This window comes from Lepidochelys kempii, chromosome 6 (assembly GCF_965140265.1).
Source record: "Lepidochelys kempii isolate rLepKem1 chromosome 6, rLepKem1.hap2, whole genome shotgun sequence".
NCBI classification, from domain to species: Eukaryota; Metazoa; Chordata; order Testudines; family Cheloniidae; genus Lepidochelys; species Lepidochelys kempii.
The window spans coordinates 22,632,030-22,649,285 of record NC_133261.1 but is presented as its reverse complement, the minus strand read 5'-3'; the positions used below and the strand labels follow the sequence as shown (position 1 = coordinate 22,649,285).

The window sequence follows — 17,256 nt, the reverse complement described above, 5'->3', positions numbered from 1 at the left end:
GCAAAATTGTAATCCTATGCTTATGACTTAACAGCAGGTTGCTATGAAAATGATTGAAGTGATGTAGTTTCAGCATTTCAGACAAATAGGTAAAGATGGGGCAGGATGAAAACAGGCTTTATTCAAACCACAAATACTGTATCTAATAATTAATAAGGGGACAAGGAAAACTAAATACATAAAAATGAAACTCCTCACCTTTCATACTAAGTACTGCTTGTTTAACTGTTTTCCTATTGACTCATAGCCCCTATTTATAAGGACATTTGTGACTGAATGAGCATTTTGTGCCTGAAATTGACTCCAAACAAATGGCATCATAGGGCTCCATGTCATCCATACTCTTAATAACTGTCTCATCAAATCTGCTCAGCTTATTAGTAAGATTTCTTTTCTTTAATTGGGAGAACCCCGTAGATGCCTGTGGTACTTCGCTGATGGGGAAAAGGCAGGGTGGGAACAACCACTACTAATGACAGGGATCCAAGGTCATAAATTTCTTAAGCATCTTTTTCAGCATCTTACTGAAGCATTCCACCAGCTCATCTGTCTGAGGGTGATAGACTGATGTCTTTAAGGCCTTGATTTTCAAGAGGTCACACAATTCCCCCATTAGCTTTGAAGTAAAGTTGATCCCCTGGTCAGTCAATATCTCCTTCATTATCCACCTGTGCAAAAACCTTCATTGATTTGGTGGTGATAGTAGCCGCAGTGGTTGTGCAAAGGGAGATGGCCTCTGGGCACCATGTGATGTAATCCATTATCACCAGAATGCACTGGTACCTGGCCGCACTCTATTCAGTGGTCCCATCAGGTCCATACTGATCCTCTCAAAGGGTACTCCAACCACTAGGAGAGGGAGTAGTGGAGCTCATGGGTGGCGGGTATCATAGGCTGGGGAAGGCTCTGCCTCCCCGAACAGCCAAGCATGGCCCCACGGCCCCTGCTTCTGCTCTGCAGCCCAACTCCAGGGGCTGGGGCCACGCCGCCTGCCCTCCCGATGCTCCGGGGTTGGGGGGGCTGAGGTGACGCCAACAGCCCTCCCTCCAGGCGCTCCGGGGCTGAGGGCACTAGCCTGGGGCAGGGGTCAGTGGCTGTGTTGCTGGAGCTCTGGGCTCCAGAGGGGGCGAGGCAGGGCCTCAGGTGGAAGGGGCGAGGCTGGGCACTAGCCTCCCCCAGCCGGCGGTTCATGCGCACGCCCATGGTGGAACTTTTGGGGCCCTGTCCATTGGCACGCCGGGCACAATGAGCAATAGTCCGTTTTTGTTACCCCGACAATAAAATTTGAGGGCCACCCTTTTAAGAGTCTTCTCTCACCCCATTTGTCTCCCTCAAGGTATTGCATGCGCCAGTGTAGTACTTCGCAGCAGAGTTTCTTCAGGACAAGAAGTTGTACTCCTTACTTCTCTGGTTTGGGGGTCCTTCGCCACCTGATACAGTCTCCCCTCCCTGAGTTCAAATAAAAGCCACTGCTTCATCCACCATGTATTTATCATCTCACCAGTTTATACTGGCAAGTTGGTCATACGCCCTGCTCAGGGTTGTCTTGTCTTTCTGACTGCTACAAAAATTACATCTGCCGCCAGTAAGTTTATTTCTAGGGAGTGTGAGATCCTCTGCTTCCCCTGAATACAGGGAGGGCACAGCTCCTGCCGGGAGCTCCCTTTGCTCGGATCTTCTGCCTCTCTGACTCCAGGGGGCTGTTATATTAGTTCTGGTACTTCTACCCCATTAGCCCACACAGGAACTAATATCTTGATCCGGCCTCTTTTCCTAGCCATGGTATTAGTTGTCCAAGCCTGTTCAGAGCTGCTAACCATGGCAGTCTTGGCAGAAATGTCCTCACTGTCCATGTGAAAAACAACTTCTGATCGAGGGACTTGCCCTGTCCCTTGACTGCCCTAGGGAAAACTGGGTGTCTGAGGGGGGTCTTCCCTCAGGATTGGGTTTTCCTCAGCACTTTGTTCCCAGTGAGACCAGGCTTCTGAGGTTTTGCCATAGCTGTGGATCATCCAGTGGACTAAGCTTTGTATTTGGTTCCTCGGAGCTTGCTCCCATTGCCAGGCCGAGAGATCCGTAGTCTACACAGTCTGTAGATCTTAATGAGCACCTTCAGGCCTGGGTGTTTCACTGGCTGGGCGTGCAGCTGCCATAGTTTTCTGATAGCTGTACTGTGAGGGCCAATGTCTCAGGCCTGTGCCGCAACACCCGCTCCCATCCCCCAGCCAGGAGAATTTCCGAAAATTGCTCCAGCATGACCTGCTCGGCCACCAGCGCCACCAATAACAATATTCTTTAAATCTCTGGGCTGCTGCACAAAGTCAGGTCCCCAGTGGAAATTTTTCCTGGTGAAAGCGCTGTCAGTGGGTCTCGGCATTGATATCAAAGATGTCTAAAATAGCCACCTTGACCTGTGCATAGTCTTGTTTGTTCACAGAGCTGAGGCTCCAATACACAGCTTGAGCTGGCCCAGTAAGATAAGGTGCCAGCAAAATAGCCCAGTGTACAGATGGCCATCGAGCTGCTGTGGTGACCCTTTCAAAACTGAAGAGGAAAGCATCCAGGATGTCCCGAAGTTCTATCTTTGTGTGTTTTATGAGAAGCCTTGGGGCTGGGGTGTGGTTCAGCATCCTAGCTGCTAGCCCCTCATGGTTGTAAAAGGGTTGCCACTTGCTGGACCAGGCATTATTGCTGCTCTTGCTGTTTCATCTCAAGTTCCCTGATGAGCTGTTGTCGTTGCTGTTGATGTTGTGCGGCTTACTGTTGGGTGGCCATTTGTTGAAATAGCTGGTTCTCTTCCCGCTGTTGTTGGGAGGCCTGTAGTGGTTGGCTGTCTATCTGCCACTTTATCAATTTGTCTATAGCTGTGCTTCCCCTCCCCCCCACACAAGGCCTTACAGAAGACCTGGGATGAGAGACCACATTCTCCATCAAGTTGTGATGGGCAGTGCTCACTGCTGGTGTCGCCTAATGTTCAGGATATTAGATATCTACTCACCCCGCCTCCAGTGTCTCTCACTGGCCATTTTCATGCCCCTTGGGGTCTGCCTTTTGTTGGGTGTTGACTTGACACTCTGGTCAGGTCACTAATTAGGCTCCAAGGAAGATATTGGGTCCCATGCCCTCACAACTGGGGGGAACATCAGTCTATCTGTTGACCCCCTGCAGGCATCCAGTCCCAGTTGCAGTGTTTTCAAAGTCTCTACCCCCCCTTGCTTCCTCAAGGGTGAGTTTGGAAGTGAGGGTTTTCATGCTCTTCATAACAAGGGTGGTTGGTAGGGCAGCCCTGGCCCTGTCACTCCACTGGACCCTAGCGGAGGACCCAGCTCAGGACCCTGTAAGAGGCAGCATGTCTAGCACTCAGGAATGCCTTTAGGCTGCCTCCCTGGGCCACTTCCTACCGCCTACTCTCTCAACAAAGGCTTATAGTTTGACACAAGGTAGTGAAGAATGAGTAACAGAACATTCCATCCCTCTGGGCTCAGAAGGCAGGCTCTTTTTCCCAGGGAAAGGCTTCTGGAGCATCCTTCTTTAAGAGCTCTCAGGTTAGGTCTATCTCCCTGCCCTGCCAGGCATTTGCTGAGCTGTCTGGCTCCCTTTTAAGCCCCACCTCCAGATGTAGCATGCTCTGAAGGTGGGGTGGGCAGGGTCGCCTTGGGCCAGATTTGCTCCTTAACCTCTTCAGTCCCAGTGTGGGGCTTATATACCCCACCACAATAACCCATCTGACTACAGGCTGGGGTGAAATCCTGTCCCCATTGAAGTCCCTTCGACTTCAAAATTCCCTTTGACTTCAGTGAGGCCAGGATTTCACCCCAGACTCTCAGTTAGGGTATACCAGTGTAACACCATTGATATCACTGGAGCTATGCTGATTTATACCAGCTGAGGTTCTGGCCCTAAATCTGTAGGCTATTGGACATATATAGAATTTTTCTACACTGCTTTTAAGGGATGGCAGGGAATAAAGGCAGCAGAAATGAACATTTTACCACCCAAACAGGGAAAGGAAAGGTGTCATATTCCTCATGTTTATTCCAATTATGGTTTCTTTCTTACCTCACAGATACAAGTAAACTGTTGTTCAATTTCAGTTGTCTTAGATTAGGGAGATAAGCACCTGCAGGATCAGAATAAAGAATCATTTTGTAAAACTGGTTACAGAACATAGGAAACATATGTCCCACCTCACAAGCTCAAGCAGCCCACAGATTTTTCAGATGCACTTCTTACCCATCTCGACCACCTCTAACACACTAGACAATGTCTGAAAAGTTAATTACATTATTTCAGTTGTGCAACATTCCAGCCTCTGCATCCTCTCATTGTAAGCTTGCATGTTAGCTGCAGTGGTTTCACAGTTACAACCTTTGAAACTCCCCTCTGAAAAGCACCATGTGGCATCATTCCCGACAAGATCAAACATTAACACAAGGTTTGCTTGGAGGTGATCATGTGTTGCTTTGTCTGATTCTATATCCTTATTGACTAATAATGACTTATTCTGAAGAGTTAAGAAAGATTTACATTATCTCCATGTGTGCAACATATCCCCGTGTTTTTTATAGTTCGCTCTCGATTCTCTCTTCTACATCTCTCTCTACACTGTTACCTATTGCATAATAACTGGTGATGGAATTGCAGTATGTGTGTCTTACAGCCAAGTCATACTTCATTTGAGGAACTGAAATCTCCCTACTGTATATTCTTCTAACTGTGATTTTTGAGCCAATCAGCAAAAAGCGCCATCTTATTTGTCACAAGCCAATCATGTTATAACTAAGGCTGCAGGTTGGTCACGAAGGTCACGGATTCTGTGACTTTCTGGGACCTCCGGGACTTCTGCAGTGGCCGGTGCGGCTGGCCTGGGGGCTGCCTAAGGAGCTCGGGCATCTCCTGGGCCAGCCTCACTGGCTGCTGCTGGGGAAGTCTTGGGCTACTGCCCACCTCCTCCTCACATTTACTGCCCATGACCTGTCCATGACTTTTACTAAAAATGCTTGTGACTAAAACGTAGCCTTAGTTATCATTGCATTGACCAAGATCCCCAAAATCCTACCTTTGCTTTGTTATCTACTTTCATGTATTTTCTGCATATAATCTATTGTTTACTGCTTGGTTTTGTAAGTTTCATAATCATGAGCAACCTTTATTTAATTATTTTAAATTTTTCACTCTCATCCCTTTGAACATTTTCCTTTTCACTTATTTCTAGAGGCAGTTCTGAACCAAAACCACAAAACCAAACTCCTCTAAACCTTGGAGCAATTTGGATACAGGTACAAATTCTGTATCTCAGCCACCATCTCTATTAATCTCTGAATAATTATAGATCTTATAATTCAGTCCAATGTATTTTGTTTTAGTTACGGTAGATGAAGGAAAGACTTTAAAATGGTGTCTATGGGCATCTCGGTTTCACTATATGGTGTAGTTGTATGACATATTTTATAAAACACAGTATGCTAGAGCCCCTTTTAATGGTCAGAAACAAATGTTCTATTTAAGTGACAGACACAGAAGCTGGCAGAGTTGAGCAACAGACCTGGCATGGTTCTACCTCCACCAGTTTTCTACCAGCGGAAATTCCCCTAGATAGGGAGAATTCCCCAATACAAACCTCCAGTCACTTTGCAGACAGAACCCTTTCTCCAAACCATAAGAAAAACATCATCAGTTTGATGCCATATGGTGCATTGTAAAGCTATACGGGGCATTTTACAACCTCTCTCTCCAATACTACAGGCTCTCCCTTTAAGTTTTAATACTACATATACAATTGCTTCATTTATGTTAAGAGTTCATTGTCTGTCTAATTGTTTCAATGATCCTGACTCGTTACGCATAGATCCAAGAATGGATCCAACTTAGAATGGCTGCCAAAAGGCAACAATTGAAACAGAATGCACAGCACTGTAGGCAACTTGATTAAAATCACATAGGCAGAAGAGAAGCCATGTAATGTCTTAGATGAATGTATCCAACATTACTTTAAACAGGGATTTCTACAAGTTGGTCATGAATACAGCTCCGGATCTGTCAGCAATCAAAATTGAAGGGGTAAACCCATAGAAAAAAATATGTTTACTCTAAACTAAACACCACATGCAGATAAAGAAGAGTGCACAAGTAAATCCAAATGCTGTGGACCTTGAAAAGAGACTTGCCAGGAGAGTTCAATTTTTTGCGTGCCATTCAACAAGACACATAGAAAATAAAGCACCAGAGACTTCAGCAACAACCTTAAACAATAATGGGGCTTAATTTTCAACTGCTGACATGAAGCCCATAATTACTTTAAAATAGTCCACGTGACAGCATTTTTGCAAGGATCTATCTTGTAATACTTTTGCACACACCCTTTCTTTGCGAAATATAACCAGCTCCTCTCCACCATGATCACATCACTGTGCAGAGGGCTGGTCTGACAACTCGAGAGAAGGTCAACTGGATTATTCATTGAAGTCCTCCATTCCCCAGAACTGAACTGACCAATTTTATATAACAGGGGAGATCTTTAGGTCACCCCTAACCTTGTGCTCTGCGAGATGCGGATCTTGAGGGCTTCTGCTGGGGTCCGTACATAGCTAACAACACTTTAAAATTTTCAAGAGGAAATTCTCCACGCAAATTGTGGATTTTGGGGCTACCGGGGTTTCAGCTACTGGAGGGTTTCATGTACTGCCTGGTGACTTTATACAGCAGTGAGGTTAAGTGACCTGATTAAGGCCACAGAGAAAATCAATGTCATAGTCAGGTTTAGAATGCAGGACTAGCTTACTTAGCCTATTCTGTCTCTCAGATTAGCTACCAGAGGCCACAATAGCTGCTCAGCAGAGAAGTGGTTCAAGTGCAATTGGCTGGGCAGGTATTTGTACTGAGTCTGGCACCTTCACTGGCAGCCTAGGTGGCACTGCCCCTTCCACAAAGGCAAATTGTCTTGGGATAACCCTACAAACCCAGGCCCTGTTCCACAGGTCCAAAAAACAAACAAACAGAAAAAAAAACCAGCCTCAGATAGCTGTCAGGTGCAGAGAGATAATGAATTACCAGTGAAATTAAGAATAATCCAAGTAGCAAACTTTCCAAACTAGCCACCTATTGCCATTTTCCAGGGTGTTTTCAGAAGGACAGTGGCTAAAAATTTACTTATGAAAAATTACAGTTCAGATTGGCTTGATATTTTGCAGTACTCAAAGTCATTGGCGACTTACAGCTATGGGATTTGTAGGATCCAAAGGCCAGCTCTCTGTGTAGACTTGGACTAAACAGTGTCTGCATGCAACCCAGAGATAGTTCACTATATAGCAAAAGTCTATCGGAAGGGACTGGAGAGTGACAGATTTATTCCAGTACTAGGAGGGAAAGGGAACCATGACCTGAAGGGAACACATGAGAGAGGAAAAGAGAACAGTGAGATGGTAAATAAACAGTTTTCTTTGTTCTTTCTTTCTAGCAAGAATGATTGGGAAGATCTAATAAACAGATAATTTTTTTTTGCATGAGCATAGGAGGAAGAACAGACAGCAGAGATAAAGACTGAAGCAGGCAATGGAAGGGGCTACACATTAAAATAACCAGAAAAGGCATGGAGGATGTACATCTTGTAACTGGCTTGTCATATACAATGGAAAAATATGGCAGAATGGAAGCTCAGCTTTGGGGAAGAAAAGAATGGGAAAGGCAAAAGGAAATTTCCTGAGGGAGATGACCAATGCCTGCCGATAGTGGAGGGGCAGAGTGAGAGCAGCTGGCTTCAGCAGGTTGCTGAGCATGTTCACTCTGTGTGAGCATGTTCAATACAAGCCAAGCAGCAAATCTGGATGGGCACATGCCCCTGCATGCCCCCGCAATGCATCATCTCCATTAGGGAAATCTGAGTGCATTATGAACTGCAAAGGAGATGGTTTAATTATGTACTAAATTATCATGTGCATGTCATAAAAAGATCTGGGCATCAAAATTATCCAAGAAAACGGTGCAAAATGGCTGGACAAATCAACACAACTCTCGTACCACCTTACTTCTCAACCCCTATCTAAAAGTCTTTGCTAAATTAAAAGGCTTCCTTCAAAAGATCATCCTTTGCATATTAAAGGTGGCCATCCACAGACTTTGGTGGACTGCAAGTGAGAACAACTTCCTTGAGTGAAAATACCCTGCCAGTGCCATCCACTTCCTGGAGTTGGTCTCTGGGTACAGAGAGCGAGACCATCCCACTGTACCATAGTTTCTGTGTTGGAACATGGTGGAGGAGATGTTTTTGTGATGATAAGAATCAGCATGTTGCTGAAAGAAAGGGCTAAACAAGAATTGGGGGGTGGGCGCTGACAAGCTCAATGTAAACCTTCCTATACAAGAACTTTTCTCAAACTACCTTACTTCCTTTTTCTCGAGCCCACTGACATTCACAGGGAGAAGACCAATAAGTGACAAGTATTGACAGCATTCATCAAAATTGTGGAGCACACAGAATCTCTCTCATGTCCATTCTCAAACATAGTTAGATGTGCCGTTTTTAACAGGACTGGATGAGATAGTTAAGTACCGTACGCAGATACAGACTGACTCTATGCAAAAGAAACCAGGTCAGCATGAGCTGAGATCTTCCAATCTCTATAGCAGTGAGATAACAAATCTACCTTGGTCACTGGACTTGTCAATGATTACAGCTGGACAAGAGAAAATTAGTTCTGTTGCATCTGGTCACAGATCGACTGAAGAATAAAGGGACTGACTGCCTGATCTGGCTAAGATGAGTATTTTGCAGAACTATGAATGGGGAGGCAAAGGTGGCCAAAAAAGCTTGGAACTGTGCAGCTCCTGATCTGATCAGCAGCCTCAGGATTGCACTATCTTTCACCCCATCTCATATTGCCCCAGGGGGCTGTTCCACCGGCCAGGGAACACAGAAGCCTCTATCTGTACCCCCTTTCTCCCAGACATCTCTTCTATCAGGGGCGAAAAGGATGGACCTATCGCCACTAGAAGATTTCCATTTATAAATAAAATCTTCTACTGGGCAGTTAAGATGAGTTTAGGCTGTTTTGTCCACCTGGAATAGCATAAAGCAGCCTTAATGGACCAGAAAACCTTGCACACACTAGTTTAAAGACTATGGGTGTTGAATGCAGCTCTTCAAGATTACTGCAGTTTGTGATTTTGAAGTTGGCTCACAGGTCTCTGAACAATCATAGAATCATAGAATATCAGGGTTGGAAGGGACCTCAGGAGGTCATCTAGTCCAACCCCCTGCTCAAAGCAGGACCGATCCCCGACTAAATCATCCCAGCCAGGGCTCTGTCAAGCCTGACCTTAAAAACTTCTAGGGAAGGAGATTCCACCACCTCCCTAGGTAACGCATTCCAGTGTTTCACGTCGTGAAAAAGTTTTTCCTAATATCCAACCTAAATCTCCCCCACTGCAACTTGAGACCATTACTCCTTGTTCTGTCATCTGCTACCACTGAGAACAGTCTAGAGCCATCCTCTTTGGAACCCCCTTTCAGGTAGTTGAAAGCAGCTACCTAATCCCCATTCATTCTTCTCTTCTGGAGACTAAACATCCCCAGTTCCCTCAGCGTCTCCTCATAAGTCATGTGTTCCAGACCCCTAATCATTTTTGTTGCCCTCCGCTGGACTCTTTCCAATTTTTCCACATCCTTCTTGTAATGTGGGGCCCAAAACTGGACACAGTACTCCAGATGAGGCCTCACCAATGTTGAATAGAGGGGAACAATCACGTCCCTCGATCTGCTGGCGATACCCCTACTTATACATCCCAAAATGCCATTGGCCTTCTTGGCAACAAGGGAACACTGTTGACTCATCACATCCAGGAATAGTGGTAATTAATCTAGACTGGAATTTTCCTATTTGTTTTCCTTTGTGTGCAGCATTATTCATCCTAGCAGCATAAAATCAGGCATGAGACACCAGAAAAACAAAATCAGCTAAATCTTATTGCCCAGCTACAAGCAGCGCAAACTGAATGGAGCTGAAATTGAACTGGTATTGCTCATCACATTTACATATAATATTTATTGTTCTATTCAGCTCTTCACAGTAAAAAGCTGATAAGATGCTGACTGATGCCTGTGTTTTAAGAAAATCTCTAACAAGACTGTATTTCACACATTCCACTGCTTTCTGAGCCACCAGCCCCTCATGTTCAGCATGCTTCTCCTTCACGCCAAAATAAATGAGTAAGAGATTAAGTACAGGATGAAGTGTTTTCTCACCAAAGTTTCCCAAGCTGTTCTCTCTCGTGTCCACACGCATCTCTAGGGCCTTCACTTGCTGCAGATCATCTACCCCCGTCAGCGCTTTCTGTAAAGATAAGAAGAAATAGATGTGAACTCGCAGAAAGTAAGGCAGGTGACATGGTGTGGAAATGCTTCCAATCAGTACTTTGGCAACATGTTCTCCACATCACAATGGCCCTCTTCCAATATATTCTAAATGAATTTCTTCCAATAGCTTCAGATCACTCCGGATTGCATGTAACACTTGCACTGTTTACAGTGACAAAAAAAAAATCTGCACTCAGGGTGAAATTCACCCTTGCACTGAGACGCAGCCCAAGCCCTACACACTACTTAAATCTAACTGAAGCATTATTTTGTGGTCTTAACTACTAGATAAGCTTTGTGCTAGGACTCTGCACAGGGATGAACTTTGTTCTTGATGCACACTGCAATCAAAGACATGTATATAGTGAGATTAATGTAACTTTTTTTTTTTCATAGTCATGCCGTTTACACTCTTCGGAAAAAAAACTGTAAATAGAAACTAGCGATTTTAAGTGCCCAATGTCGAATGTCTTAATGCGGCCTGATTTTCAGAAAGTGCTGAGCACACACCCTCTGAAAATCAGGCTCCTTTATAAAGTTGGGCACCCAAAATATTTAGTCACTCCTGAAGATCTTGATCATAGGGCTAAATCCTGTGAAATACTAAATAATACGAACTGAATGCATTCCATACTTTGCAAGAGGCAGTCAATACCTCACTGGATCAGGCTCAAAATAACCAAAAGCTCCAACAGTCCACATGCACATGCATACTGACATTCTGCTTTATACAATCTGGGTTGTCCTTTGCCCCTGTATTAAGAAGAGGATAGGGGAGCAGAAATCAATTAGTTGGTCCCCATGTATTGGAGAAATTTTAACATTAAAAAGTTACAGCATTCTTTGTTTATTTTGTTTTAATCTGGAGAATAACATTAATGGCAGGGAAATGATTTATGGGAAGACAATATGTGTGAGTCCACCTCTATTTATGTGTTTTAGGAAAAACACAAGCATGTAGTCCCTGATCTTCAAAGGTATTTGGCCACCTAATTCCCATTGATTTCAATGGGAGTTAAGTGTCGAAATATTTTTAGACACTTAACACAGAGATGTGGGAATTACAATATTCCCACTCACTGGGTCAAATTCAGATGTGATGTAAGTGGGCACAACATGGTTTAATGGGCCATGTCCACTTACAGAGAGGGGATCAAACTCAGTCTTGATCTAATCATTAGATTAGTGCATCTAATCATTTTCTTCTTTAAAAGAGGACACTGTATTAATACAAAACTGAGTTTTAAGTATTTGTTAAACTGATTTTTAAAACTACAGTTTTAAGTGCACTGGGTCCAATAAAATTTATAGAATGTATTTTGTTCCCACTAGATTTTATTAGGTGAGAGGTAAAAAGGCGTAAAGCGCTAGCCTAAAGCTCCCCAAGCACATCCAGAACCTCAGTGAGTGTCCCTGCCACAACAACCACAGAGAAGCCCTCATATTCGTCTCCCACAGAAACTGCCCTGCTTCATGGAGGTAGTTTCCTCCAAATCTGAGTGACGTTATCCTCACAATAAATCAGAAATTCTTCACTGTTGCACTCACTGTTGCAGTAAGCTTTTCCAACAGATAACATGGTTTGTGCATTTACTGGTTTACTGCTAGATGCCATCCTCCCTCAAACAGTCCTGCAGAAGGGTAAAACTGGATGAGAAAGCTCAGCTGTTTTAGCATTTCTGATCCTTCTCTCAGTGAGGAGGAGATTGTGGCAACTCACAGAGGAGGCCCGTAAACTCAGCAGATTCAAAGATCTGCAGAAAAGGACTCCCTACAGTCCTCTGGCATTCCCTCTGCACAGTTGCCCAGTCTCTACCTTCACCAGGACTCTCTTAGGAGTGGTGCTGCTGTTGACTCCCCTTTGTTGTGGCTATACAGTAGAATCCATCGACAGGCCTCTGCTGGAGCCGATGTTTTTAGCATGATTAACTCCTGCTCAGATTTCAGGTCAAAAAGCCCCTTGGATTTCTGCTCTGTGCAGGGCTCTGAGAGAAGCTTGCCACAGACAGCATCATCACACCTATGGCTCCAGGCCAAGTGTCTCTGGCCAGGAACATGCAAACTAAGCATCAGAGTGTGTCTGAGCAGGGTTTTATTTTTGGGGGGGGGGAGGGCGGAGGGGAGGTTGGAAGAGAGGAATCATGTTGTGCTCATGTGAGTCTCTATTTCTTTATTATTTAACCTGCTCATGAGGCTCTTCCAAATACTTTACCTGTTTGGCTCCCGGGTCCATCAGCTCAGCTGAGCTTCTTTGATTTGCTGATGTTCTACTAAAATCACCATGGAACCAACCTCATGACATACCTGGTACAACAGGCAACAATGAGGAAGGAGTACCTGGCGTAACAGACAGCAGCAGAGCAGGTACACCCCTTGCAAGTGACACTGCTACCCACAGGACGAGTATGCACGTTTATTAAAGAGAGAATCTTCACCTGCGGGTGCAGCGATCACTTTATATCTGACCTATAAGTCCTCCTCCTCAAAGGAAACCTGCACAACACCTTCAAAAGATAAGGTTGGGAACTTAAATTCATAACTTCGCTAGACACAAATCACGGACTGAATAAAGAAACTGGATTTATGGCGTATTACAACAATCTATAACCCACTAACAACTCCCCCCCACCCACAGCTGCCTTCCCCTCCCACTTCCTTTCCCTCCTGGAGGGGTGTTAACGGGTCACTTCACTTTCATCCAGACCACATTACACGATCCATTGTCTACAACCAAGCTCTAAGATACAACCGCATTTGCTCCAATCCCTCAGACAGAGACAAACACCTACAAGATCTCTATCAAGCGTCCTTAAAACTACAATACCCACCTGGTGAAGTGACGAAACAGGCTGACAGAGCCAGAAGAGTACCCAGAAGTCACCTACTACAGGACAGGCCCAACAAAGAAAGTAACAGAACGCCACTAGCCGTCACCTTCAGCCCCCAACTAAAACCTCTCCAGTGCATGATCAAGGATCTACAACCTATCCTGAAAGACGGTCCCTCACTCTCACAGATCTTGGGAGACAAGCCAGTCCTTGGTTACAGACAGCCCCCCAACCTGAAGCAAATACTCACCAGCAACCACACACCACACGACAAAAACACTAACCCAGAAACCTATCCTTGCAACAAAGCCCATTGCCAACTCTGTCCACATATCTATTCAAGGGACACCATCATAGGACCTAATCACATCAGACACACCATCAGAGACTCATTTACCTGCACATCTACCAATGTGATATACGCCATCATGTGCCAGCAATGCCCCTCTGCCACGTATATTGGCCAAACCGGACAATCTCTGCGCAAAAGAATAAATGGACACAAATCAGATGTCAAGAATTATAACATTCAAAAACCAAAACCAAAAAGTCGGAGAACACTTCAATCTCCCTGGTCACTCAATTTCAGACCTAAAAGTCGCAATTCTCCAACAAAAAAACTTCAAAAACAGACTCCAATGAGAAACTGCAGAATTGGAATTAATTTGCAAACTGGACACCATTAAATTAGGCTTGAATAAAGACTGGGAGTCGATGGGTCATTATACACGAAGTAAAAACTATTTCCCCATGCTAATTTTTCTCTTACTGTTACTCAGACCTTCTTGTCAACTGTTTGAAATGGGACATCCTGATTATCACTACAAAAGTTTTTTTTCCTCCTGCTGATAATAGCTCACCTTAATTGATTAGTCTTATTACAGTTGGTATGGCAACACCCATTTTTTCATGTTCTCTGTGTATATACATCTTCCTTCTGTATTTTCCACTGCATGCATCCGATGAAGTGGGTTTTAGCCCACAAAAGCTTAAGCCCAAATAAATTTGTTAGTCTCTAAGGTGCCACAAGTACTCCTTGTTTTTTTTGCTGATACAGACTAACATGGCTACCACTCTGAAACCTTTCATCTTGAATGGTTCCCTGAAATCTTATGCTAAACAATTTGTTCCACCTTGTATTTAGCTGTGACACTAGTATGTTTCCCAGACATGAAGAAGAGCTCTGAGCTTGCCTCTCTCACCAACAGAAGTTGGTCCAATTAAAGATATTCCCTCACCCACCCTGTCTCTCTAATCTTTGAACCAACATGGCTACAACAACACTGCATATAAGCTGTTTAGCAAACAGAAGGCAGAGAGGGCAGTTAAAGAGGGTGTTGAGTTGTGAAGAAGAATAGTTGGAGAAATTCCTATTCCAAAGGCATTTTTCATGGAATATTAAAGTAGTTGGAAATATGAAGTATATTTCATATCAGAATGTCACAACTAGAATTATGGAGCCTGGAAAGGAGAAGAGTTGGGGAAGGGATTTCATGGTGACATTCAAAATTATTAAGTTCATACTGAACACTCACCAGTCTCTCTCCTTTTTAGGCTGGTCCATACTATGAGAACATGGAGACACTCAACAAAATTAACAGGGAGAAAATTTAGAACAAATAAAACGGAATGCTAAGAGCCCCTCAATGCCCACTGGCAGAGGGCCCACTATACTGTAATTCATATCAGGCCTGACACACACTGTTGTCATAATATGTGTCCAAAAGGTATCTTCTAAGGTATCATATGTAAACTGGTGACACACTGGGCAAGAATATCAATGCATGATGTATGTACAGGTTGTGTATAAAGAATACAATATGCATGCTGGAAATATATTCTTAAAATGTGTTTAGGAGACAGTGCATAAATCGAGTCTGCCCTAGATAAAGGAAAGTTGTTTCAGCTGTTTGCCTGAGTCTCCAATGTAAATTGAGCAAGGTGAGGCCAGAGATACTGGAAGTACAGTTACATCTAAAGTAAACAAAGTGATTACGCCAATTGAAAATAAAGTTGACCACAGGATGAGGAAGACAGCATGGCCTCTACAACCCAGCAGGGGAGAGGAACTTTGTCTGGGTTTACTTTTTAAAGAATATTTTTCAAAATCTTACTGGACTATGAAAAGAAAGGAAGAGAACCCTTTAGTTATCTATCACTCAGCACCCTCTGAGCATGTGAATGGGTGATCTTCCTGGCCTGAAGGGCAGGAGCTGCTGCTAACTTGCTGTAAGTGAGAAACTGTTTAGAGAAAAATATAGTTTGCTAAAGTTAAGACTTAGACACTGGATAGAAAGCATGTGGGGGTTTTTTTTGTTTTTTTTTTGTAACCATTTCTGTTTCTCTTACATCTGCTTAGTATCACTTACATTTCTATTCTTTGTTAATAAACTTATTTTTAATTTTACTACAAACCCTCTTAGTGCTGTTATACTGAATTAAATGTGAGTCCTCAGTTAAACCAAATGACTGTACACACCACTGACTTCTTGAGTAAACTACAATCCATTGGTGATCTTCCAGAAAACACCATCCTAGCCACTATGGATGTAGAAACAATGAGAAGTCCTTGTCGCACCTTAGAGACTAACAAAACAACTCTCTACCCCAACATTCCACATAAAGATGGACTACAAGCCTTCAGGAACAGTATCCCCAATAATGTCACGGCAAACCTGGTAGCTGAACTTTGTGACTTTGTCCTCACCCACTATTTCAGATTTGGGGCAATTTATACCCTCCAGTCAGCAGCACTGCTATGGGTACCCGCGTGGCCCCACAGTATGCCAACATTTTTATGGCGGACTTAGAACAACACTTCCTCAGCTCTTGTCCCCCAGCGCCCCTACTTTACTTGCGCTACACTGATGACATCTTCATCATCTGGACCCACGGGAAGGAGGCCCTTGAGGAATTCCAGCAGGATTTCAACAATTTCCACCCCACCATCAACCTCAGCCTGGATCGCCCACACAAGAGATCCACTTCCTGGACACTACAGTGCAAATAAGTGATGGTCACATAAACACCACCCTATACTGGAAACCTACTGACCACTGTACTTACCTACATGCCTCCAGCTTTCATCCAGACCACATCACACGATCCATTGTCTACAGCTAAACTCTAAGATAAAAACATATTTGCTCCAATCCCTCAGGCAGAGACAAACACCTACAGGATCTCTATCAAGCGTTCTTAAAACTACAATACCCACCTGGTGAAGCGAAGAAACAGACTGACAGAGCCAGAAGGGTACCCAGAAGTCACCTACGACAGGACAGGCCCAACAAAGAAAGTAACAGAACGCCACTAGCCGTCACCTTCAGCCCCCAACTAAAACTTCTCCAGAGCATCATCAAGGATCTATAAACTATCCTGAAGGACAATCCCTCACTCTCACAGACTTTGGGAGACAGGCCAGTCCTTGCTTACACACAGCCCCACAACCTGAAGCAAATACTCACCAGCAACCACACACCACACGACAAAAACACTAACTCAGGAACCAATCGCTGCAACAAACCCCGTTGCCAACTCTGTCCACATATTTATTCAAGGGACACCATCATAGGACCTAACCACATCAGACACACCATCAGAGGCTCGTTCACCTGCACATCTACCAATGTGATATATGCCATCATGTGCCAGCAATGCTCCTCTGCCATGTACATTGGCCAAAACGGACAGTGTCTACGCAAAAGAATAAATGGACACAAATCAGACATCAAGAATTGTAACATTCAAAAACCAGTAGGAGAACACTTCAATCTCCCTGGACACTCAATAAACAGACTTAAAAGTGGCAATTCTTCAACAAAAAAAACTTCAAAAACAGACTCCATGGAGAGACTGCTGAATTGGAATTAATTTGCAAACTGGACACCATCAAATTAGGCCTGAATAAAGACTGGGAGTGGCTGGGTGACTACAAAAAGTAATTTTCCCTCTGTTGATACTCATACCTTCTTGTCAACTGTTGGGAATGGGCGACGTCCACTTTGATTGAATTGGCCTCGTTAGCACTGACCCCCCACTTGGTAAGGCAACTCCCATCTTTTCATGTGCTGCAAT

General features: G+C 44.1%; 1 protein-coding gene across 11 annotated transcripts in view; it reads right to left on the bottom strand.

The window, feature by feature from the left end:
• LRRC56 (leucine rich repeat containing 56) overlaps positions 1–17,256 on the bottom strand; it is a 132,778-nt gene that overhangs the window by 44,388 nt on the left and 71,134 nt on the right. For all 11 annotated transcript variants that reach the window (XM_073347101.1, XM_073347098.1, XM_073347099.1 and 8 more), the window contains 2 exons: positions 10,241–10,328; positions 4,060–4,120 (listed from right to left, as the gene is read on the bottom strand). In XM_073347101.1, the coding sequence (XP_073203202.1) occupies positions 4,060–4,120; positions 10,241–10,328 (149 nt within the window). The remainder of the gene's footprint in view (positions 1–4,059; positions 4,121–10,240; positions 10,329–17,256) is intronic.